General features: G+C 38.8%; 1 protein-coding gene across 2 annotated transcripts; it reads right to left on the reverse strand.

The window, feature by feature from the left end:
* Positions 1 to 263: 263 nt before the first annotated feature.
* Positions 264 to 19,250, reverse strand: LOC122019839 (F-box only protein 6-like). 2 transcript variants are annotated; one of them, XM_042577400.1, is made up of 2 exons: positions 19,006 to 19,250; positions 264 to 1,777 (listed from the first exon to the last, which is right to left on the reverse strand). In XM_042577400.1, the coding sequence occupies exons 1-2, from the start codon at positions 19,107 to 19,109 to the stop codon at positions 541 to 543; spliced, it is 1,341 nt and encodes a 446-aa protein (XP_042433334.1). In that variant the 5' UTR covers positions 19,110 to 19,250; the 3' UTR covers positions 264 to 540. The 2 variants fall into 2 exon arrangements, with proteins under 2 accessions (XP_042433334.1, XP_042433335.1); XM_042577401.1 differs by having other exon boundaries at positions 264 to 1,774; positions 19,006 to 19,248.
* Positions 19,251 to 27,001: the final 7,751 nt, after the last annotated feature.

Consider the following 27,001-nt stretch of genomic DNA (forward strand, 5'->3'; position numbering starts at 1 on the left):
AGAATATTTAAAACATTAAAAAAAAATCCAGAACAATTGGCCCAATTCTTCTTTATTGTCATATCTCAATTAGATTTGATCAGCTTGAGCATATATTGACTGTTCAATTTTAGGCAAAAATTCGAACTAGTTCCCAGTCGCCTTGATCATACAAACCCTATTTTCTGGATGCTGCTGGTTGGTCAAATCAGCAAAGTCGGGGGATGATTTCTGAATATTAAACAATTCAAACTATGGCCTTAGCCTTAACTGAGACGAGCACAAGGCAAGCAAAAGAACATCATACCATAGGGCACAATAGCTTTACTGTCTGGGTAGGTCATCATGTTTCACTTTGAATGAACTGTTAAAGCAAATGACAGTGAATTTCAAAACATCAAGTTTTTTCTCCTAGGAGAACATAAATTTGTTCTTCAATCCGATAAAGATGAAATTTAAGGCTTGATGCATCTTTGATGCCTGAAGGCATTCCTCAAAGGAATGGGCACAGTGCTGGCCATAATGCAAAGCCAATGTTCACATTTGTTCAAGAAAGAGCCATCAAGCACGAGCAGTCGGAAATGGGTGAAATGCAGTTCCACATGCAATTGTCTGTCTCTTCCGACCATGAGGGTGCGAGCATTCTGGCACGCGCTGCCATTCTTTTGTAGACAAATTATACATGACTAGACGGTTCATCCGCTTTGACCTCAACGAAAGCATGAGCAACCCATGGTTGCCCAGGCATGTCATACGCACGTGCTTACCGTAAAGCTCTAAGCACCATATGTTTGGCATTCTGTCCACCTCCTTCCAGAGGAGAGTCATCTTTTGCATCTCCCATATGTAGATGCAAGTGGCAGCATTCTTAGTTACCAACCCTACAAGCAAAATTTGGCCCTCATACTCTGCTAGTGTATGGTCTGTAAGATGTGGCGGCGAAGGTATAAGGTATTGCTTCCAAACACCAGTTGCCACATCATATGCCAAGATGCCATTGGGTTCGGCATGCATGAAGTAGATGGTACTGCCAATAGATACAGTTTGTGACCTAAAATTCAAAGAGAGTGGAAGGTTGATGCTTGGAGGAAAATCAGCACAATGTGTCCAACAGTTACGAATGGAGTCATAGACCTCGTGATCCCCATTGCATCCTAGCCACACTATTTTGTATCCATTGGACACAGTCTTCGCATTTAGTATCATCCCAACAGCCACCCTTGACCACACTCGGTAAGATCTTGGTGGAAGTTCTTTGAACGAATCGGTGAGAGGATTACTAACATAGAAATTTTTGTGCGCTAAATCCAAGAAGCAGACAAGACCACCAGCTGAGGCAACTGGAAGAAGTACTGTCTTTGCTGGCAGAAATGAAATGGAGATATGATGCCACTTCCTCTGGATAGGACTGTACATGACTCCTTTGGTTATGTTTTCATGGGTGACAGCATAGAACCAAGGATGTAATTGTGGAACTTCTGCAATTTGTTGGGAGAAAGTGCTTGAGGACAATAAAGAATTCCACTTTCTGCAAACAGTTCTAAACCTGAAGAAGGATTCTGTGGGGAGTCTTGCAATGACAGCTTCAAAAAGATCTTCTGGAAAGTCCTTCCAGATTTGTTGGTTCATCATGTCACTTGAAATTGTTGCAATTGATTTTAAAGGGTTGTTTTTTCTCAGTCTTTTGCAAGGTGAAGACTCAAGAACTTCAACCATTTTTTGGCCGGACTTATCCTCCATTAAAAGGCCACAGAAGTCATGTTCCAGTGAGTTATTCAACTCTAAAAAATATAATCTGCTGATGCCAAATTATTAAAAAAGAATATATCAGTCCTTACTTGAAAAGTAAATAAGGGTACTACCAAACAATTGCAAAAGGGACTGAAAAACACAATTAATGATATGCAGCAACAGCTGGAAGAAAATACAATCATAAATTACAACATATTAAAGACAATTAGAACAGTTCAAACTGGTCTTCATCCTTAAGCTGTGATTACATTGAAGAAAAGTAGAAAACAAACATGAAAAATGAGAGGAGGAAAGGGGAAGGTAAAAGAAAAGAGGAATGAACACAATTTTCTCCTTATTTACTGGGATTAGATGGTAAGGAGAAACAAAAGTTTATGATCTCTAGAATTCTTTGCTTGGAAAGAAAATTCAAGGGATAATTCATTTTACATTCAATCCTTGAACTTTTATCCTAAATCCCTTTCATATACTTCAACCCTTTTATGCTCCAAAAAATCTATTCAAATTCATCATAGTGAATAAATTCAAAAATCATCACAAACCTACTAAATTTAAATCAAAGATAACCTTCCAAAATATAGTAATTAATTATTACTTGAAACAAAACAGGAAAATTTTGGCAGAAAAAGTGAAGCAGTAGTTGAGAGTGAATTTTTCCATGACCACCTAATTTTATTCTAAGGGCATGAGTTATAATAAATCATAAAAGTTAGGATAATCTAGTCATCCAATTGAAAAAACAAATATATTCCCTTTGTTTCTTGCCAATTTGGAGTGGAACAATTTGAAGAATTAAACATCTGCTGTTATTGTCCTAGCCAACCAAAGTTTAAATACCAGTATACAATTTCTAGTCTTTTTTTCAACAAGCATGGAGAGATAATTTGATATACTTGCCAATTAACTTAACAATATCAGTAGTTGATCATGATTTAATCCTTGATAGTTAAAAGCAATAGTAAATATCAGCAAAGTATTTTTCCTGTATCTATGACAATTGTTGAGAACCAACTTAATTACAAACCAAACAAAAAAGTGTTATTTCTAACTAGTCTCCCTATATATGGTCATTCATCCATAAGGATGCTTCTAATTTGGCTTAGTGTCAATCTCTAATTTGGCCTAGTGCAAATCTCAATCACTATGTTCTTTAAACTTCTAATTCGGTTTCCCACAGCTGCATAAGTCATACATGTTTTTTAAACATTGATAGATATGTCCAAAGTCCAACCAATCGATGGCAACACTGGGTCTAAATTAGGATCTGACCAGGAGGTCAGTATCCCTGTCAATGCTGCTTAACATTCCATTGAAAGGGAAGCAATTCCTTTCCTAAAGCCACAAACTGGTTAACTGGGTGATAAGTCATTGTCCAGTATTAGTTATTATTATTGGAACTGAACTATTGCACATAGGATTATACAATAAACTCTTAGAATCTCAATGAAAGTTTTAAGAATATTCCTTCTGCTATTTGTATTTTATTTCTTGGAGATTATTAATTTTATTTTCCCTTGTACTACAACCTATGGACTTTTCCCCTATACTAGTTCTATATAATTAGGTACCATTGTACCACTTGTACAACCATTACAGTTACCAGACATCTCCGGTCACTTGGCGATCGGCTATAAGATCACCCTGTGATTTATGTCCCTTCACATAACCTGAGGACGGGCTTTGAGGGACGCCCAGGATGAGCGTAATCATCTTTTACTATAACAGTTACCGGACATCCATGTCAAACCAACAACATAATGGATGACTATCAAATAGTCTCAAAACTTGACAACTCGAGGAAATGAATCAAAATCAATCACCAAGTGTGTCAAATATTGTTTAACAAAAGGATAAAAGCTAGAAAAAGTAACGTTAATTCTCAACATGTGGTAGTGGCTCTAGGGTAGCAAATGGTCGTATGAACCAGATAGTGGTGTAAGATAATTTTACAAGAAAATCGTATTGTGAAAACAAGGTGTAAGAACTGCAAATATGGGCAAGGCATGACCGAGAGAAATCCCTCGAATAAGCCTCCTTGCGGCACATGAGATATTCTAGTAGGTCATACGATGAGTCACCCACGTCAACAAAATCAGAGGTATACTACCCCTTGCCAGATTATGCAAAGGGCACATTTACCCAATTGAGTACTTTTGTAGGAGATCGCTCAGCCTCCCAAGCACCCCATCCCTACCTCCTAGAGACTATGCCCCTCGAGCACCTTGCACTTCTCGAGAACCAGACCGTATGGACGGCCAACTCCCCAGTGACCAAGGCTCCTACCATCTTTCAACGAGCGGCCTCTACTAGGACCTATATGGCACCCTCCCTCTATACTATTGGAGCGGATGCAGAAGCACGTATTGATGCAGAATTATGGGATCGATTGAGGAAGAAGGGGTAAATAGCGCGCCTGCAACAAAAACTACTTTTTCTCTTTTGCTAATTACTTAGCAAGACTACACACACATATTAGGATAAATATAAAGACATACACAAGTGAAAATATCATAGTTTACTTGGTTCACAATCCCTTAGGGTTTGTTACTCCAAGATATATGCACTGCGTCGTCTACTATTTTCTCCTTTACCATTACTTGTCAAAGGTGGAGAAACCTCTTATACAAAGGGTAAATACAACATGAAAGAACAAAGGCCTAGCAAGTAGAGCAATTTTCTCGAGTATGTGGTTGATTACCTTCGAGCCCCAAGCCTTTTTTTTTAATCTTCGGTCAAAACTAATTTTTTTGCTGACATGGTATGTTCGATTAATCAGAAAAACCTATCTGATTGACTGGAAAACTCTAAAGTGACATATCAGCCTTATCCAAAAACATGTAGTCGTTTATCGATTCTACTGACATGATACATTTCGGTAATTCCTTTTCAATCTCCTAATCCCCATCAAATTGAATCTCCAAGATGGATCACCTTACACGTGGCTTTCAGATCGCATGATCCACTGTTTACTCACCTGTTCAAAATAGATAATGATAAAACAGTATGCATCAATCAACCAATCCCTATTTTTAATTGACCGGAAGGTCTAATCGACCAAAAACGTTTTAATATCACCCGAACCTTCTGACTCGGGTTAACTATGGCTGAGTCCACCTAAATTGAGATTTTACCCTCGTCCCAAGAACTCAACACAATAGTTTATCGTGTACAGACTTTTTCTTAGTTCCTCGTCCCTCAGATGTATCGAAGCCCTTCCAGCTCATCCCTTGTGTGTCCTTCTGCTCCACCGGAATACTCTTCCACCAAACTCCTCGTACCTCGGATACGAGTCCATCAGCTCCCTTCCAGTGTTATCCTTCTCACTCGCTTGCATCTTCTGCTCCAAGTTTTGCCGTCTCCAATACTACTTGTCATTTCAATCCCTCGTGTGTCCAATACCACTCTTCACCATACTCCATCGAACCCTGAGTCATCGGATTGTATTGTGTTTACTTAAGTCACAAATAACTTAGACACATATGTTAGAAACACAAAACCTAACTTAAACTTATTTAATCAAATATCAAAACAGTAATCCTCACCACTTTGGGGGTACTAACATGCAAAAGACACATTTACCTTCCTAAGTACATTCCATAGGAGATCACCCGACCTCCCAAGCACCCTCATCCCTACCTCCTAAAATTGTATGCCTCGAGTGCCTTTCACTTCCCGAGCACCCGACGGTATGGACGGTCAACCCCACAATGACCAAGGACCCTACCATCTCCCGATGAGCGCCTGCCTCTGCCAGGACACCCTCCGTCTATACGACCTGAAAGATCAACTCATATTAGGATAGAACCTTTAACAAAGGTTGTCATCGTCTAGTATGGTCCGAGAAGAAACGCTATAGCGGAAGAAGGTCGTCGCAAGATATGACCTCCTCTTATCAGTGCCACACCTTGACATGTCCCTCCCTCCGACCAACGTTCATACTCCAAGATCCCATCGCAAATACGATCACTCAAATAGTCATACAAAAGAGATAACTTTAGCCAAGGTAATGGGATCGAATCCTGCACTCTCTCTTTCTGGGTTGATCCACTTTGCTTTCTCTCTCAAGTTCTACATTGGAAATTGACTTAAGCATTAGAGAGGCTTTGTCGAGGCTTTGTCAGACTAGTCTAGCGCCCTATAACATGTGGTAATCCATGCAGGTTTACTAATGTCGTCGTGGAGAGCTTCATCACTGTTATCTAACAAGGTGGATTTCAATTACAATTGGCGTGTGTTAATCCATGCAAGTTTACCAACGTCATCGCAGAAAGCTTACAGTTGTCCAACAAGGAGGTGGATTTCAAACGTAACATTTCTGTACAGTTTGTGGGAAACATTGGACTACGATGGTGGGAAGGTCTCCCGAAGGCCCACCCCTTTCTTTGTTGACATTCTCATGGAAGAACTCCCAGCCCACTTCTGGCCTTTCACAGGTGGGGGAGTATAATGGTTCCTCCGATCCTTGGAACCATCTTATGAATTTGAGAACATTTCTCTTCTTATCAATAATGGAGTGAAGTGTCGGGCTTTCTTAACGACCCTAGTAGGGCTACCATAACAATGGTTATACATCTTGAAGCTTGAGACCATCCACTCCTTTAGAAACTTTTGCTCCACTTTCTTACATCATTTCACCAGTTGCAAGAGATACGAGTAGACACCTCTCAGCCTCTTCAATTTGAAACAGAGGGGGGCTAGGACATTTCTAGAATACAGAAAACACTTCACTAAGGTGCACTGGAAATCCCCTCAACCATCCTGAAAGCACTACCAACTTCTCCCACAGTCTGAAAGGGATGAAGAAATATATCGACATGGAAGAGGCTTAGTGTAAGAAACAGAAGGTGGTCAATCGCACAAGAGAAAGGGAAAGGCAAGAAGGTGGTCATCTCGCTGGGCGACGAGGCATCTAGCAATTCCCACCTCCACAACCATTCATTCCAATAGTACCCTTCAAAGTGACTAAGGAGAGAATGATACATATATATAAGAAAAGTGAGGTCCTCCAATGCCTCTCACCCCTAAAGTAAGGTCCCTAAAAACAAGAGTCAGGTCTCTTTTGTACCTTTCATTAGGAATGCGGGCACGCCACTCAGGATTAGAAAGGGATCTCGAAAGAGTGATCTATACTAACCGTTGGATTCGCCCTTTCTTGTAGGAGAAAGCAGATTGGTTGAACCAGCTCAATCGGCCACCCAATGTCCAAGGCCCGTAGTGAGAATCCTAATCCTTGAACAATGCCGAAGGTGACCCCAAAGCTAGGACCCACACCCCTCCCTCCAACGAGCATCACAAGGTTAGCTTGGTAATAATTATCCCACTCATGGAATGATCAACATGATATCCAAGGGTGCAATAAATGGAAATTCTACTAGGGCGCAAAAAACACATAATCAGATGAAAAGTTTCGCCATCCAAAGAGGGCCCTTTCCTCATGAGCACCATCATAGGGTTTGGGATAAGAATTCTAGAGGGTGTGCTTACCTCCACAATGATGCCCTAGTGATAAGAGTCACTATGGCCAACTACGACATGGATTGGGTTTGTGTGAACTTAGGCAGCTACATGTTAATGTTTTGTTCAAAGCTGCCCATGATTGCATGCAGCTAGGGCAAGTGGAGATAAGGCCCATGGCCACGGCCTTATTTAGATTCGTTAGGCATGTCATGCAGCCACAGGTCAAATCAGCCTTCCTTTATCCCTAGGGAGGAACCTTTGAGGACAGTGATGGCTGCGTTCAGGATCGCAGAGGCACCGTCAGCCAATAATGTTAGATTGGGGCGACCCACCTTGAATGCTCTAGAGGTTATGACTTCCCTATTATTAAAAGATTAAGTTCATGTGGGAGCTAAGGTGGACGAAGTTAGGAGGGACCAGTAGGTAGCCCATAAGTGCTATGTAGAGTTTGTTCGAGTTGACCAAAAAGAGATCTCAAGGACCGAGAGAAGCTGAGAGGGTCAGGAGGATCATAGCCCGAGAGGTACATCTTCTATAAGAGGCAAAGTCATCTCTCACGACTGAGGAGAAGTCCAAATTGCCTCTGATTAGTTACAGCAGACCACCTAAATTGTCACTCACATAGGACCCAACTTAAAAAAAGAGATTGTTGCGTGCCTTGCATGCAATAGTGATGCGTTCGCCTAGTTTGCCAAAGACATGGCAAGGATCTTGCCTCATCTCATAGAGCACCCCGCCTCAACGTATCTCCTCAAGCCAGGTCGATGAAGAAGAAGATGCATTTTGGAACCAAAAAAGACACGATGATCCAGCAGATAAGTTGTCAAAGGCGGAGTGCATCCATGAGGTACAATTCGCTACTTGGCTTTTTAATGTAGTGTTGGTGCCCAAGGCTACAGGGCAATGGAGGATATGGGTGGGCAACGATTTCATTAAAGCTTGACAAAAAGATTGTTATTCACTGCCTTAGATCAACTAGCTAATGGACTCGCGGTCAGACACGAATTCATGTGTTGGACATCCTGTCATCATTAAAATCAAAGATATACAAATCAGGAAAAATAGGAAAGGATCATTTATCAATTATTAGCTTTAATTAATTTTCTTATTATTTAATTTCCTTTTCATTAGTTTCCTTTTTATTGTAAATTCTCTCTATAAACAAGAAAGTCGTGTACCTATTCTTTTATATAAGAAATTATTTTTTCCTCATTTTCTATGATGGTATCAAAGTGATATCAGAAGTCACGTCCGAAATTAGTACAATCCCTACCACTATGCGTAGGTCTGAGGATAAGCCTCGGGTTTGGTGCGATTTCTACAACAAGCCTCGCCATACACGTGAGACATGTTGGAAAATTCATGGCAAACCTGCCAACTGGAAAAATAGCAAGCAAGGAGAGAAGAATCGTGAAATTCCTACCACAAATGAAGCCATCACAGATCCCTTCAAGAAAGAGCAGATGGATCAACTCTTGAAACTGATAAAATCCAACTTCTCATCTCGTATTCCTAGTGTTTTCTTGGCACAAACAAGTAGCAATCCTAAAGCTCTCCACATGTCTAAAGCTCTCTCTTGCTTAAACTTCTCTCCGTGGATCATAGATTCTGGAGCCACAGACCACATGTCTAGTTGCTCTCACCTATTTGATACTTATTCCCCTTGTTCTGGAAATGAGAAAATTAGAATTGCCAATAGTAATTTTTCACCTATTGCAGGCAAAGGACTTATCAAACTGACCAAACAATTTAATCTTAATTCTGTTCTTCATATTCCTAAATTAACCTGCAACCTCTTGTCTGTTAGTAAACTATTTAAAAATTTTAATTGTCGTATTATATTTTTTGAATCACATTGTGAATTTCAGGACTAGAACTCAGGGATGATGATTAGGCGTGCTAGGATGATTGAAGGTCTCTACTACTTGGATGAAATACCTGTTAGTAATAAAAAAAGCTTATAGCCTTAACAATATTAGTTCAAACTCAGTTAGAGAAAAATAATGTTATGGCACTATAGACTAGGACATCCTAGCTTGCCTTATCTAAAAATTTTATTTCCAGAATTATTTAAAGGCATTGATTGTTCTTCTTTACATTGTGAAACTTATTTTTTTGCAAAATTTCATCGTTCAACTTATTTGCCAAAAAATTACCAGGCCTCCAAATCTTTTTACTTGATTCATAGTGATGTTTGGGGCCCATCTAAAATCACTACTCTTTCTGGAAAAAATGGTTTCTAACATTTATTAATGACCATACATATTTATGTTAGATTTATCTAATGAATAAAAAATCGAAAGTGAGAAATTTGTTCAAAAATTTTTACACTCTGATTGAAAATTAATTTCAAACCAAAATTTGTATTTTACATTCTGATAATGGAACAGAATATTTTAATGAGCACTTGGGTGATTTTTTGACTGAAAAAGGTATTTTTCATCAATCCATTTGCCGAGATACCCCTCAACAAAATGACATTGCAAAACGAAAAAATAAACATTTACTTGAAGTAGCACGGGCCATGATGTTTTATATGAATGTTCCTAAGTATTTATGGGGTGAAGCAATTTTAAAAGACTCTTATTTGATAAATAGGATGACTACTAAGGTGTTAGAGTACAAAATACTTCTTGATTGTCTTAAAAATTTTTTTTCCTGAAATTAGATTGTTTTCTAATTTATCTGTCAAAATTTTTGGATGTACCGTCTATGTTCATGTTCCATGTCAATTTCGTTCAAAACTTGAACCACGTGCTATAAAATGTGTATTCTTGGGTTATTCGTCAAACAAAAAGGGGTATAAGTGTTTTGATCCTCAAACAAAAAAAAAAATTTGTAAGCATGGATGTGTCATTTTTAGAAACAAAATCCTATTTTTCTAAAAATTCTCTTCAGGAGACGACAAGTGAAAAAAAATAATTTTTTGGACATTTCTAACCCACTTCCCAATATCATTTTTTCTGACAATCTTGATAATAATCACCCACCTCTAGTGCCTAGTGTTGAAAACTCTCAATCAAGGGGAGAAATACTACAAACTGATCATCATGATCTGAATTCTGAGCTTTAGGTTTATACTAGGAAGAGATTTCATTTGAGGAATAAAGACTCAAATGTCAAGTCTGCACAACACTCATCTGAAAAACCAAGCTCTGGCTTCGAAATTTCAGGTAACTCTATCACAAGTCCAGCTTTGATTCCTCTTACTGTGTCTAATTCTTCACCTATTATTCCCGATCTTGATGTTTCTATAGCAATTAGAAAAGGTGTTCGAAATTGCACTAATCACCCTAATGCAAATTATCTTTCCTACCAAAGACTGTCAAAAAACCATAAAGCTTTCACTTGTAGGATTTCTCACTTGTTTGTTCCAAGGAATATACAGGAGGATGATCCAAGTTGGAATTTAGCAGTCATGGAAGAGATGAATGCTTTAAGGAGAAGTGGCATTTGGGAGATAATTGATCTACCCAAAGGCAAGAAATGAGTTGGGTGTAAATGAGTGTTTACAATAAAATGTAAAGCTAACGGAAGCATTGAAAGATACAAGGCTAGACTGGTGGCTAAAGGCTTCACTCAGACTTATGAGATTGACTATTAAGAGACCTTTACTCCAGTTGCTAAGATAAACTCTATCAGAATTCTGTTATCTCTTGAAGCAAATTAAGATTGGCCTCTACATTAACTTGACATTAAAAACGCATTTCTCAATGGTGATCTAGAAGAGGAGGTGTTCATGATTCTACCGCCAGAAAGGACTTGGCAGTGAAAAAGTGTGCAAATTAAACAAGACATTATATGGACTTAAACCGTCACCAAGAGTTATGATTTTTTGCAGAGTCAAGCAAATCACACAATATTTTATAAACATTCAAAAAGGGGTAAAGCTATTGTTTTAATTGTTTACGTTGATGACATTATCTTAACCAGTGATGATGAAACAGAATTAGCACACCTAAAGAGGAGACTTGCAAAAGAGTTTCAAATTAAAGATCTAGGAGCCCTTAAGTATTTCCTCGGAATGGAATTTGCAAGGTCTAAGGTCTAAGTGAAGGTATATTTGTTAATCAAAGAAAATATATTCTTGATCTCCTTGGAGAAACAGGTTTGCTGGGATGTAAAATGATTGAGACTCCAATTGAGTCTAACTTGAAGTTACAAGCTGCTAGGACTGAAGAAGTAAAGAACAGGGACCTTTATCAAAGACTCGTAGGAAAATTGAGTTATTTGTCTCATACGCGGCCTGATATCGCTTTCACAATTAGCATGGTAAGTCAGTTCATGCACTCACCAGGAGCAGAACATTTCGAGGCCTTCTATAGGATATTGAGATATTTGAAAGGAACTCCAAGAAAAGGTTTATTATTCAAGAAACATGGACATCTTCAAGTCGAAGTCTACACAGATGCAGACTGGGCAGGGAGTATTATGGATAGGAGATCAACATCAGGCTACTGTTCCTTTGTTGGTGGGAACCTAGTTACGTGGCGAAGTAAAAAATAAAATGTGGTAGTCAGAAGTAGTGCTGAGCAAAATTCAGAGTTGTTGCACATGGAATCTGTGAGGTAATGTGGATCAAAAGAATTCTTGAGGAATTGAAGCTTTCTTTTTCAACTTCTATATAGGTTGATTGTGACAACAAAGCTGCTATTTCCATAGCTCATAATCCTGTTCTTCATGATCGCACAAAGCATAATGAGGTGGATAAACATTTCATCAAGGAGAAAATCAACACTAGAGTAATATACATGACATATCTTCCAACAAATGAACAATTAGCTAATGTATTAACGAAGGGACTACACAAGAAACAATTCGATAAGCTGACTAGCAAGCTGGCTATGGAAGATATCTACAAACCGGCTTGAGGGGGAGTGTTGGAAATCCTGTCATCATTAAAATCAAAGATATACAAATCAGGAAAAATAGGAAATGATCATTCGTCAATTATTAGCTTTAATTAGTTTCCTTATTATTTAATTTCCTTTTCATTAGTTTCCTTTCTATTGTAAATTCTCTCTATAAACAAGAGAGTCGTGTACCTATTCTTTTATATAATAAATTATTTCTTCCTCATTTTCTATTGTAAATTCTCTCTATAAACAAGAGAGCTTTAATGATTTCATTAAAGCTTGACAAAAAGATTGTTATTCACTGCCTTAGATCAACTAGCTAATGGACTCGACGGTCAAACACAAATTCATATGCTAGGAAGATGTCTACCAAGGATATCATCAAATCCCCTTGACCTAGGATTAGTTTCATCACCTTCGACGACACTTTTTGTTACATTGTCATGCCCTTGGGACTCAAGAATCAGGGGTCACTTACCAAAGACTGATGGATAAGATCTTCGACCCACAAATTAGGAGGAATGTGAAGGTACATACTGTTAAAGTTAGCTCAAGCAAGAGGCCTTATAGCCAACTCGGAGGAGACATTCAAAGGACACTGTATTAAGTTTTTATGATACATGGTCACAGATAGGGAAATCGAGGCCAATCTGACAAAGTTTGAGCAAGAAGCACACCAAGCTAGGTTTATCTCCGAATCGACAAACTAGAGTTTACTATTTCTTAAGAACCTAAGAAGGTCCACTTGCTTCCAATGCGACAACAAGTGCGATCAAACTTTTGCATAACTCAAGAAATATCTAGTCAAGCTCCCCATCCTATCGAAGCCTAACCCTAGAGTCAGTGTTGGTGTACCTAGCGACAACGGAGGTGGAGGTGAGTTTAGTCCTATTACAATGCCAGGGATCACCACAGGTCAATTTATTACATCAATCATATTTTAAAGAGAGTTAAGATTAGAAACATGGAAAGGTTGGCCATGGCATTGGTCATCACAGTGCAAAGATTAAGGCCCTACTTCTTGTTGCACCTCATTACCATGCTGATAGATAGCCATATTGGTCGCATCCTCACTCACTTAGGTGCCTCCAAGAGGCTGATTAAATAGATTACTGAGTTGAGTGAATATGACATTCGGTATCAGTCTTGAACAGCGATTAAAGCACAACCTTTAGCTAACTTGTTGGTTAAAAACTCTACCCCATAAAAAGAGCCCTGGAAGGTCTTTGTCAATGACTCTTTAAAAACTCTACCCCATTCTGATTCGGCATTACGAAGTAGGGGATAACACCTAAAAGATCATGCCAGAATCGTTCCCTCAAATTCGGATTTCTTTTTTGACTTTTCGTGCGTTCTCGACTTGTTTTCTTTCTTTCTCAACTCTTGCGATTTGTGATTTTCTAAATAATCTGCTTCGCAATTTCAATTGGTATTCAATTTTACAATCCTATGGTATTGATCTTTTTATTCCTTGACGCCAGTCATGCACTTGCGATTTTTGCCCATCGGAAGGTGTAAAGGAGTCTCCTCGGGGCTAAGGCCAAAGTGTTATAAAAAACCCTGCTCTATAAAGTGGCGGATGTTGAAGGTTGCCCTAAGAGTGATGAGCACTAGTTTATATTTGGTCGAGTCCTTAATTTTGCCAATTGGGAAACAAGAGAGAGCTCGTCTACTCAAGAGATACAAAGGGGAAGGGAGAAAGAGGGCGGATCAAAACATAGGCATTCTTACAGCCCTTGTGGGAACTCAGGTTGCCCCCTAGGAATTAACAGTCCTATCAAGCCGTAAAGTAAAACACCCAAGTTTTGTCATCTTCAACTGGTAGAGGTGAAAAATGGAAAAAGGGACCATTTGGAGTACTAAAATATTATGATTGTGCCAACGAATATGCGAAATATTATGATGTTGTTGACGAGGATTCAAAATGAGTTGGGTGCAAACTAGTTTAGGGGAAAGAGAGAAATACACTCAAACCTCCAAACTCCAGAAAGAAGAGTGAAGGGGGAAACAAAGACCACCTAGAAATTGACTTGCAAAAAAGGCTAAAATTCCCTTCCGACATTTGGTGAGGATGATCAGTCGGTTTAGGGATGATGACCTCAACATTGAGGGATGATAGGCGCCATTTCAGAAGGATAGATGGTTAGATAAGTCGACTATAGAAACTTATTGATCGAACCAAGGGCCTCCAATTGGGATAGTAAATTCCCCTAGAAGAAAGGACTTAAGACTAGATGGCCCAGCTGTTGGATACACCAGGAAGGAGGGAGCGCTTGCCCCTACATGCAATACACGAGAAAAAGAAAATAGACTTATAAGGACCATGAATGGAGAGGTTGCTTTTGGAAGTGGGAGTTTTGAAGGGAGCAAAGGTCATACAATGAATGAAGTAGTGGAATGAAACGGGCGGAGCTTTATAAACCTTCCCATCATTAATGTCGCAATAAAGGCGATGGTTGGGGGGCCAGCCCTTGATACGACGTGGTAGCTTGGGGAACTCTAATGATGTGGCAAAAAGACCAGAGTCCCATTTGAGGCTCGAGTTCACTCACTAGCCTTGACTAAACATTACGCGATATCGCTCCTAAACCCAAGACCAAAGGGGACTTGTGATACCCCAAAATAAGTTCTCTCATCCCAAGCACCCAACCAAATGAACGATCAACCCCCTGAGTGACCAAGGCCCTTGCCATCTTCTGATGGACGACCTACCTCTTCCGCGACTTATGCGGCACCTTCCTTGTATGAAAGATCAACACATGTCAAGACAGATAGATGTCGTCAACGTTCAAACAACCCAGGCAAATCGGCTGTAGCGGGAAAAAGCTACAACAAGCTATGACTTCTCTTGTTGGTACAATACCCAAACATGTTCGTTTAATTGACGTCCATACACCAGGATCCCATCGTCGAAATAGTTGCCTATATAGTCTTACAAACTAGGTAACTACGACAGAGGTAAGGGGATCAGCTTCTACACTCTCTCCATCTTTGAGTTGATCCACTCTGATTTCTCTCTCAAGCTTCACCGCTGAAAACTACTTAAGCATCAAAGGGGATTTGTCACCGGCGCCCTCTGACATGTGTTAATCCACAAGGTATACCGAGTCATGAAGAACTTCATCACTATTGTCCTGCAAGGAGGCGGATTTTAGCTACAACTTGTGCATGTTAATCCATGCAGGTTTATTGACGTCACTATTGTCCAACAAGAAGGCGGATTTCAACCGCAACAATCATTATCCATGACAGCCAAAAAAAAAATAATGATATTATTTCTTTTTAATTTAATCATCATCCAAATTATAGATTTTGAGAGAGATGTCAAGCAAATTAAGCTCATGCAAATGATGAGCATAAATTCATGAAAACTAAAATAAACCATTCTAATACTTATGATAACTAGTTGTTATTTTTTAGAAACTTCTAAATTGGAATAACATGCATATAAGTCACAATCATGTTACCTCATGTTAAGATTAGAATAAAATTAGTTCTTGTACATAATAATTATTGCAAGACTTACTAGAAATCTTTATTTTTAATGGAAGAAAAGACTAATATATAATTTTGATTAATTAAACAACATTGAAAATTATTTTCTTCAACATAACATAACCTCCACTAACCAAGCATAATTTACTAAATTCGCACTTAGCGAACTTGCAAGAAAATATTGGCAATTTATCCAAACTATTTGTGACCAAGATAAACAAGAGTCCATCATTTATTGGCATAAAATACAAAGAAAAATAGTAAAAAATATGTCCCACCAAATTCTAAGAGACAGCTACCCTAATAAGTATGTAAACATAAAACAAATTTTTCTTAAACCAACTAAATTTGAAGATAACATCCCCATATTGATCCTGGAAAAAGTTGTGCTCAAAAGAAACTCACCCTAGGAACGTCTTTTAGTGATACTTTGAAGGAACCCTCTAACGGCAATTTATAAAAGTCTTCAAGAAACACCTTAGATGAGCCCTTTAACAACGCAATCTTAGATGAACCTCCCTATAGACATGACCTATTTGGAGACCAGTCAACTCACTTAGAATTTCAGATCAAGAACTAATAAAGAAAGATATCAATTTAAAATTTTCCAAATCACTTGGCATAATTTCATCCATAGTCATCCTATTGAGTTAAATTTTTTTATTTGCTTTTATCTACCAAATGAGAGCTAAACATACAATATGACAGTAATATCTCTTTGGTACTATGAATGAAATTGTTTTGGTTATAATTATTATAAAGTATTTAGTAATATTCTCAAGAAGATTAATTATAAATCTTGTTTATTTTACTTGTCAACTTATTTACATACAAGTTCAATTTCTAAATTGAGTGATATGCTAATTTGTTGAGAGTAGTTCAAGCATCTGTCTTCGTATATTAACTTTTTTTCTTATGTTATGTGGATTCATCCTCACCATGACTACCTTCAAGCTCTATGATTTCAATAAAAACCTAGACAAATTCTAGCCCTACAACCTCACATATTTTCTTATTTATTAGAAAGGATAAACCAAAAAAGAAAACCATGACCAAAATGCAATAAGGAGTGAAGTGCAGCAATTTCTTGCTCATTAGAAGGGGCATACAAAGGGAAAAAAATAATAAAGATGCATTGTTAAAGAGAGTTAGTGAAGAAATTGTCTTCGATGCTTAGACATGATGACCCAAGAAAAGTAGTTGACAACTCACATGGAGTCAACTCCTCATTGAGGGAGAATGATGCAAACTGAGAATTATTTAATTAGAATTTAAATTTTATAATTCATTTTAATAATTTTCCTAATTTAGGTGTCGAAGATTGGTAACTTTTAATTTAATAAGAATAATTTTAATTTGATTAGAGTTTAATGGATATTTATAACAAGGTAGGATTTCTTTGATTAGGATTAAGTAAGATTTTATTAGGATTATTGTATTTCCCAATCAGTCATATCTCTTTCCTAATTTAGTGGATAATGGTGTTGTATATATTATGGAACAACAACAACAACCAAGCATTATCCCACTAGGTTATATTATGGGAAAAAAAACCTTCTTTAACAATCACCATGTCAGGTTCGTTTCTCCTTCTGATATAATTATCTCCTTCTTTACATCAATTTTGTCTAAGTTCTTGTATTTGATAATTCAATTTTGGTGTTGTATCACTGTCATAATGACCTAGAGATCATCCAAACAGATTTTGCTAGCCCCCACTCAAACTATATAAAGTCGCAATGTGCCCATCTTTGTACGAAGAAGATTGGATGCCAGACACTCTTTTGTCATCACATGATCCAATAAACTCACAATGTAATTACTTCGTTTCAATGAAGACCTCATACAAAGCACTCTCCAATCATAAGTTAATTCAAAGGAATTCTCAATACACGCACCTCTGCTCGATGAAGACTCATTGAAAGGTAATTGTTGGCCCCACTCAATCAAATTCATAGAATACATTATTGATCAACTTTGAAGACAAGATTGTTTTGAAAGGGAATAGAATGATACAACCCTTAAAAAGAGGCTAGTTTACCCATTCGATTTAGAGTTATTTCCTTTGTGTTTCCTTGAATAAATGTTCCCTTTATTTATTATTTTTTAGAATAAGTTATTCCCTTTATTTTATATAGAATAACTTAGTTAACTATAGGCATGGCACCTTTTTGGATGCCTATTAATAATCACCCTATCATGAGTCTCTTTTATATCAAGAAAATTAATTGGAACATCAGAACCTTTAATATTTGGAGGTAGATCCTCTTGAAATGATCATGCCATTATAGATGAACGCTTATAGTCTATTTGTCAATATATTTATATTCTCAACTTAAAACTGTGATGTGTTGTGTGATAAGTTAAGAAATTATGGTGTCAACGAGTTGGGATGGCTCAAAATAAAGAATCAGCAATATGGATTGGTGAGTTGTTCCACTCCAACAATTATCTTCTTACACAAATGTGACAACTTAGGTTAATTTTGTTGATCCAGCCCAACTTATCTTCTTAGAGATATATAATAACATGAGTTAGTGGTGTTGACTTAACATATTGTTTACAATGTGTTTGGATACTGGTTACTTGTGCCTTGAGGGCTTGAAAGGATGAGCACTCTCTTGTTTTCTTGGTGGGTTTGGAGTGTGGATGATGATCAATGGTTGGTGAATGCTCAAGAAGCTTATTCTTTCCGACCTCTAGATTGTTTTCACTTTCTCTTGGATGTAGGCTTTGATTTTTCATTAAACAAAGCCTCATTTTTCTTATTATTTGTTCATTTCCTCATTTAGTCATAAAAGATTGATTTTGTTGATTTCTACATTTCTTCATACAAGGTTCATAGTGCACACAAGGAATTTTTTAGAAACATAAGAACTCTGGTATCTGTATTGTTACAGCTGTAAACCAGTTTATCTGACAAGAAAATTTTCAGGGAAAGTCATACTGATAAGGATTGATTGAGATAGTCCCTTGGTTGTAGCAGGATTATCCAGAAGTACAAAACAAATACAAGTCAAGAAAGAAGAGAAATCTTAAATTGATAGACAGATGAAAGATCCCAATTCAAGTCTCATTGAGACCATTTCACTGGAAGATACCGTTCTTTATTGAGACGAAAGGACTACCCACCTAAGCCAATTTTGGGGCAAATTTTGAGAAAAATAAATAAATAACACAAAAAATAAATCTCAAAAAATAAAATAAAATCGAGCTACGGCCTAGGCAGAAAATTTCGAATTTTTCCCGTCCACGCCACGAGGATGTCCAAACATCTATCACGGTATTTCTGTCCAAAATCAAGAAATTTCTTCGACATACCTACTTAATCCTTTCCAAGAGAGCGTGCAATTCAACTACACCGCCGCTTCCAACTTACAGACCATTGGGATGGTAATAACCTAAGTTAAACCAAACAAGAGGGGAAAACGCAGAGGAAAAAAAAAAGGAGAGTATAAGCATTTGCCTGGGATTGATTTGGTGAGGTCGGTCCAGAGTGGGCGATGCAAAAAGTTGGCAGAGCTCCTGGATCTGGCCGACGACCTGCCTCAGCACCGCCGCCTCATCCATCCGCCGCTTCCTCGGCCACCGTCGCCGTCGCCGTGGTCTCTTCTCGCGGTCCTCCCGTTGTCCCCTGTTCTGTTCTTCTTCTTTCTCATATCGCCTCAAAGTTCTATGCTCCTCTTTTTACCTACGTCACACGGGCCACCAACTAGCCCCTCAATGCCCCTATATTTACAACATTTGTCACTGCGTTATCCACCGCCTTCGCGGAAATGGGCCCATGGGACCATGCCGTAGCTCTCCAGTGCTATGCGGAAAAGCTTCACGCTGCAAACACAGCAGGTGCGTATATTAATACCACACGAACAAATTTTTCATTTTGCTCCCGTATTTTATTCATCCTTTTATTTTCTCCTCATATTTAAAAATATTATATTTTACCCTCGTAAATTATAGAATAAGACTAGAACATTCCCCTCACTTTACCACTTGAGCTCACTCTTTTCCTATCGCACATTTTGTACACATGACTTCTTTAGTGTGTTCTGTTTTTATATCTACATCTTACAACATAATTAATTAGGGTAGACAGTCCACCCATATTTTGTCGATCAAATAAATTTAAACTTTTGACATACTATCTCAGCTTCATTAATAGTTCAATCATCATAAATATATTATACAAAATTGAACTCTAGTTGATTAGTAAATGCACCATATCAACCCTTAGAACAACATAATCTAAAGCTACGTTTGATAGGATGTAATCTGTCTTATAATGTAATCATGATTACATTACAAGCTAGATTTATTATTTTGTTTGGTTTAATTTTAAACTTGTAATGTAATGTAATCTGGATTACAAAAAATAGTGAAGTTTTGTAATCTGGATTACAAAGTAAATACTATGTAATCGGATTATATTACGAGGTCACCGTTTAACCAAAATTTAAATGCCGAATATATCCCTAGTCCACCGTGGCCACCATCCACTGTCGTCGGCTGTCGTTGTCCACCGCCATCGACCCCGACTGCCGGTCGTCACCGGCGACCACCGCCGGCCGCCGGCGACCACCGCGCGCTCGCCGGCGACCACCGCCGATCGTCGCCATCGGCGACCACCGCCCGCCGCCACCGGCGACCACCGCCGCCGCCGACGATCGTCGCCAGAGACCACCGTCGGCCGCAGCCGGCGATCGTCGCTGTCGCCGGTTGCCGGTGGCGGCTACTGGCGGAGAAGGCGACGACCGTTGGTTGCCGCAAGCTCCGGCACAGGTGCGACGGCCATCGGTAGAAGTCGCAGGATATTTTTATCATTTTATAATAATACGAATTACATTCTTTATAAAAAATAATGGACACCAAACAAAAGAATGTAATAATCCTTGTAATCAAAGATTACATATATTACATTACCAAACATAGTAATATAATCAAGATTACATTACATTACATTATAAATTTGATTACATTATAATTAAGATTACATTACAACAAATCAAACGTAGCCTAAAAGTACACAAGTGTGGTTCGACCATCCCATACTTCTATTTTAGGTGGATGTTCTTGAAATATTTTATATTGTGTGCTTCGTAGCAACACTACAAGCGAAAACCCTCTTACAAAAATATCACAATTTGTCAAGAGGATTATAATTGAGATATTAGTATTTATAATAAGCATTAGAGAAATAACAAGATATTAGCATGCATCAATCAATTAGTATGCATCACCAGTTGACTGAATTGACTGACTGATCCTAATGGATCAGGATCATTTCCCCAGTAATAATTTTCACTCAAGTTTTACTAGTGATTGGTGGTAAGCATGAGTCGCTTGGACCATTACTAATCAGTTGGTTACCAGAGAGCCTTCGCCTTGTTCATATTTGAGTCAACTACCTAGTGCATGTTAGCTCCAACCAATCTAATCTAATGATGGAGCTCACCTAAGTTGAGTGGTTACCTTCATCCCATGCATAGAGGTCATTCAACTCACAACTTCCATGAAGTCTTATCATGCTATGAGATCTTTCCTCATTACGCTACTCGTCCCTTAGATGCACTAAGTTCTCTTCTTACTCCACATATCATCCTTCACATTCACTTACATAGCCACCCTCCGTGTCTTACCTATTGGATTGGATAGCGCGGCTAAAGGAAATTGAATATGTTGGGGATTTCAGGATACAAATATATGTTTTCGATAAAACATGTAACAGAAGCGAATCGATTTACTTAATTTTTTACGCATATCAAATAAACAAGATCATACATGTGCAAGACATAATCATAGATCAAAAAGGTTGTTTAAAAGTGTAACGACTCGGCCCTCTTGGCCCATTTGGCAACCCTCGGGTCGTCGACCGTCGGCCCATTTGTCGACCTCTCATGTCGTCGACCGACAACCGTTGGTCGTGCCGTTACTCACTAGGTCTTTCCACCCCTGGCAGTGGATTTTTGCCTCTCCCAGGATTCGAACTCTAAACCTCCAAGTTACCAGGATTCATAAACTCTAATACTTAAGCCTGGAGGTTTAGAGTTCAAATCCTGGGGGAGGCAAAAATCCACTGACCAGGGGTGGAAAGTCCTAGTGAGTAACGACACGGCCAAAGGGTCGTCAGTCGACGACATGAGAGGTCGCTAAATGGGTCGACGACATAAAGGCCGACGGTCGACGATATGAGAGGTCGCCAAATGGGCCGCCAAATGGGCCAAGAGGGCCTGGTCGTTACAAAAAGTTATATCTTTCTGATGATGTTAGATAAAAAAAAATCACTTAACAAGCCTCACAAGACTTGCCTCTATAAATATTCACGCTGACAACTTCACAAACCAGAAGTTGCATCTCCATTTGGTATTAACCAAATAAAAGAGATGACACAATCGGGAGACACGCTAGCGGCACCAAGGAGGAACCAGCGACACAAAGAGAAATCGGCCAAACCTTTTGGGCGACAACACAAGGGTTGGGCCAACGACACAAGGTGAGGACGGTGACACTAGGAGGTTGGCCGACCACAGAAGGGGTTTTAGCAGTGAAAGGAGTCGGCCAAAACTTTGGGCGGCGGCACAATGAGGGCGACGATAAGGGGTTGGGCAGTGACACACAAGCAAGAGGAACGAAAATAAAAACCCTTATTCTTTATTCCATGAAGAGGTCTTTTTATACCTCTTCATTAAAGCCTGAGGAAAAAACCCAGACTCATATTATATATGTAAGTCCAAACTTGCCTGCAAAATGTTGGTGCGGTTTGCACTAACGATTTAACCCAAGTTTTGATGAATGACAAATCAGGTTAAGTTAGCTTGTTGTTGTCTAAACACTCTGATCGAGTATGCAGGAAAAGTCCAAACAGGTCGACGGGCTGATCAGATGTCTGGCACGAAGCCCAGCTAGGTCGACGGGCTGACCGGATAGCTGGCGAGAAGTCCAAGCGGGTCGACGGGCTGACCGGACGCTTGGCGAGAAGTCCAGCTAGGTCGACGGGCTGACCGGATAGCTGGCGAGAAGTCCAGACGGGTCAAAGGACTGACCGGACGTCATGTAGGTAAGTAAGGTAAGTCACTGGAGGGGAGTGACTGCGAGGATGTGTTCCCGGGAAGGGAACATTAGGCGTCGATCCGGCTTAGATCCATTTCGGATATCTAAGTCGAGATCGTGACTAGATTCCGGTCTCGGAAGGACGGAATCTAGGTCATACTCTGTTTTGCTAAGTCATACTTCTTATATTACACTTATAAACTGTGCTAACACTTTATTTCGCAGGATCTATTTGTCTCGGACTAACCTTGTTTTGCAGGAAAGTTGTTCGCTGGAAAAAGGTGGTTCGGGCGCCCGGGAGGCACCCGGGAGGCACACGGGCGCCCGGGAGGCAAAAATTATCCTGACCGCGCGTCGCCACTTGGAGCTCGCTGGTTGGACTTGCCACGTCTCACCAGGGCGCCTGGAAGGGATCCAGGGCGCCCCGAGCTTCATATAAAAGATGGGGTAGAGGCAGAGATCAGAATCAACTCAGAACTCTTAGACTGCTTGCTCTACTGCTCTGCGCTCCTGCGACGCTAACGAAGATCCGACAATACGCTCTTTTCCTCGTCTTTAATTCTTGTCGGTATTTGTTTTATTTTCATTAGCATTTCTGTACTTTAATTTGTAATAATATTCGAACTGCTAGTGATTGCCCAACGAAAGTACTCAAGGAGTACGGGCCTTCGAGTAGGAGTCGTCACAGGCTCCGAATGAAGTAAAAAACATCGTGTTCATCTGTCTAAGCTATTTTATTTCCGCTGCGCTTAACTCTTTTATACTCGTTGTTTTTCGAATCAATATTCACCCCCCCCTCTATCGACGTTTCACGATCCAACAAGTGGTATCAGAGCAGGTACCGTTCTGATTTGGTGCAACCACCAATCAGACAGGGGGTGAAAATATTTTTTCTTCTTTGGCTTTACGCTTAATTCTAAGTTGATATTATTATTAATTTAGAAACTTTTCTTCTCATTGCAATTAAATCTAAATTGGTGCAACACCAATTTAGATACAACTATTATTTTTTTCCCGCACTACTAATCCAAGACCAAGTCTTGGAATATTTTTTTCGTTGTTTACTTGTGTGCAGAATGTCTCAACTAGAAGGCTTCTGCACAGTACGTCCTCCCCTATTCAACGGGGATGACTTCTCCTACTGGAAGAAAAGAATGGAAGTATACCTAAAGACGGATTACGATCAGTGGTTCAGCGTTATAAAGGCGTACCGAACTCCAGTCGACAACTCCGGAAATCCACTAGACCCGGAACAGTGGACTCCGAACATGAGGAAAAAGGCATCAACAGAAAACAAGGCAATCAACACGCTACATTGCGGCCTAACATGAGAAGAGCTAAATAGCATCGGACCACATCAGAATGCTAAAGAATTGTGGGACAAACTGATCGAGTTGCACGAAGGAACAAGCGACGCGAAGGTAACAAAAAGAGACCTACTTTTAAATAAAATATTTAATATAAAAATGCAGGAAGGGGAAACGACAAGTCAACTGCATGCAAGAATCAAGGACATCCTCAACGGACTCCACGCGATAGGCCACCAGATGGAAAACAGAGATTTAATAAGGTACCACTAAATGCTTTTCCTCGTAATAGCTTGTGGGCATCAATCGTAGATGCCTACAAAATTTCGAAAAATTTATCTAAATTAAAATTAGATGAGCTTTTTTGTGAGTTAGAATTACATGAACAAACTAATGCTGGAGCCGAGAAAGGTATTGCTTTATTTGCAGGCTCATCCAAAGAAAAGAAGAACAAGCCTGAATCTGAAGAAGATTCTGATCAAGATACCGAAGACGAAGAACACCTGGTGAACCTGGTAAGAAAAATGTTCACCAGGAGAAAAAGAAGCTTCAGCAAGAAGGACCTTCAAAAGATCTGTTCTCCCTTGGAATAGAAGAACGTGACGTGCTTCGGATGCAACAAAAAGGGGCATTACAAGAACGAATGCCCAAGACTGAAGTTCGACAAACCGAAGCCAACCAAAAAGAAGGCCTTCAAAGCAACGTGGGACGACTCCTCGGACGAATCGGAAGTAGAAGAGCAGAAACACCAGAGCCATCTCGCGCTGATGGCCCGCGAAGCTGAAACGGAAGACGAGTCGGAAGATGAAGATGGGTCTAAACCCGAATCAAGCCACGAGTCCGGACTCGTTTCCGAAGGCCCGGATGAGGTACATTCTAATTTAAATAAAAAGTTTTTTAAAATTATTTCCTGCTTAAATAGTAAGTTAATTAAAATAGAAAATGAAAACAAATCACTCCTTGAGGAAAATCAAGGCCTCAAGGAACAAATAAAAAATTTAAATCCAACTCAAGATCTAATACTTGAAGAGAATTCATCATTAAAATCAGAAATTAATAACTTAAAAGAAATACTAGAGAAATTCACTACAAGATCAAAAAATCTAGACTTAATCCTGAACAATCAAAAAGCATGTTATAATAAAACCGGACTAGGTTACAAGTCAAACTCAAATAAAACCTTTAAGTCATTAATAACCCAATACAAATCAATTAATCAAGCTTGGGTTCCGAAAGCGTGTTTTACCACGCAAGTAGGAATCAATCAATATTACATACCTAAAGAAAATATATATTATATAAACTCGAATAAACTAAATCAAAAACCAAAACACAAATCAAAGAAATCAAAATTTAAAAATATTAAAACTCAACAAAATATAAATTATCACCAAGTTAATTATAACTATAAAAGGAATCGACACAAACCTAAAACGAAAATTTAAAGGCCAATAATTCAGGGGGAGGCTCCAGAATAGCTGGCATCTCCAAAACTAACTTACCCGACAGCGTAACCTAAACAAACTAACCCGGCAGGGTAATTAGGATTAGTTAAAAAGAGACCAAGTTTAACTTGAATCATGGTACTGGTGAAGTTTTTGGATGATAGTACGTTAGGGAAGCTTGGGCATCGCATGTCTAGAAAGATATGGTTTCGATCTGGTGCATTTGGCCAAGTGGAACTGACCGATGCTACCCTTAAATGAATCCTAACCAGTTAGACCAAGGTTTAGTACTAAGCTCCATGGATAGGACTATTCGGAAAACCTCGAAAGGTTGGTTACTTCTAATGACATCCATGTGACTCACCAAGCTTAGAAGTTTATCCGAAGAATGTCTATTTGTAGAGACCAAAACTAAATCTGAATCTAACACAAGCTAAACCAAAACTCCATAATTAAAAATCCAATCCATCTCACAAAATTATAGGATTCCCTGATTGAAAACTTAGATCGGGTGAGATGACTAAGGATCAAAATCAAATTAAATTAAATTTCAAATTAAATAAATTAATCAAATTTCAAATTAAATTAATTAAATTAAATTCCAAATTAAATTAATCAAATTTCAAATTAAGTTAATTAAAATTCAAATTAAATTAATCAAATTAAATTTCGAACTAAATTAGTTAAGTTAAATTTTGAACTAATCAAATTTCGAATTAAATAACTAAAATGAGTTACGACTAATTTATTTTTAATTTAATTTTAAAACCAAATTAACCTCAAAAACTATTTTAAAAATTATTAAATTAACTTTAAAAACTATTAAATTAACTTTAAAAACTATTTTAAAAATTATTAAATTAACTTTAAAAACTATTAACCTTAAAAACCCTTTTAAAATTATTAAATTAACTTTAAAGTTAATTTTAAAAAAATATTAAAAAAAAATCAAATCATTTAAAGGGTCAAAAACCAGGGGCGGGCGCCCCTAGTATTCCCTTCGGGCGCGACCGGGAGGGGATCCAGGCGCCCCGCCCGAAATCAACCCCGGGCGCCCGGAATGGCTCCTGGCGCCCGAAGTTCCCTATAAATAGGGGCAGCAGGCGCCCCCAACACTTGCCCCAACTCTTTTCACTCTTACCAAGGTTCTATCCGAACCTTAGTGTGAGGGTGTTCTAAAATTAAATTTTCTTGCGGTGTAGACGCTGCCGTGACTCAACCGAGGTCATCAGTTCTATATTTTACGATGGCTCCTCGGTAAATCATTTTTCCTTGTCTAAAAATTCTTTAAATTTGTCTTGATATTTTCATTTAGAATATCTCTTTGATATAACAGTAGGAAACGAACAAATACTGGTGCTGGGCCCTCTAACGCTAGTACTGACCCTAGGTTTCCCACAGATGAACTTAGAGTTAGGTTTGAGTCAACCATTTATATGACCATTAGGACTAAATGCATAGATAGATCATTTTTTTTAGTTTCTTGTGCTCCTGTTATGGAGGTTATAAACCACTATAACCTACGAAACCTTGTTGAATGTACTAGTCCAGTAAACATAAGTCTATGTGCTGAATTTTATAACAACCACAGATGAACTTGAATTTTATGGGGGGCACGGCACCAGCACGACCCAGGCGCGCAGGGGGAGGCCGAGCAGGATGA

Source organism: Zingiber officinale, chromosome 9A, assembly GCF_018446385.1.
Source record: "Zingiber officinale cultivar Zhangliang chromosome 9A, Zo_v1.1, whole genome shotgun sequence".
Lineage (NCBI taxonomy): Eukaryota > Viridiplantae > Streptophyta > Magnoliopsida > Zingiberales > Zingiberaceae > Zingiber > Zingiber officinale.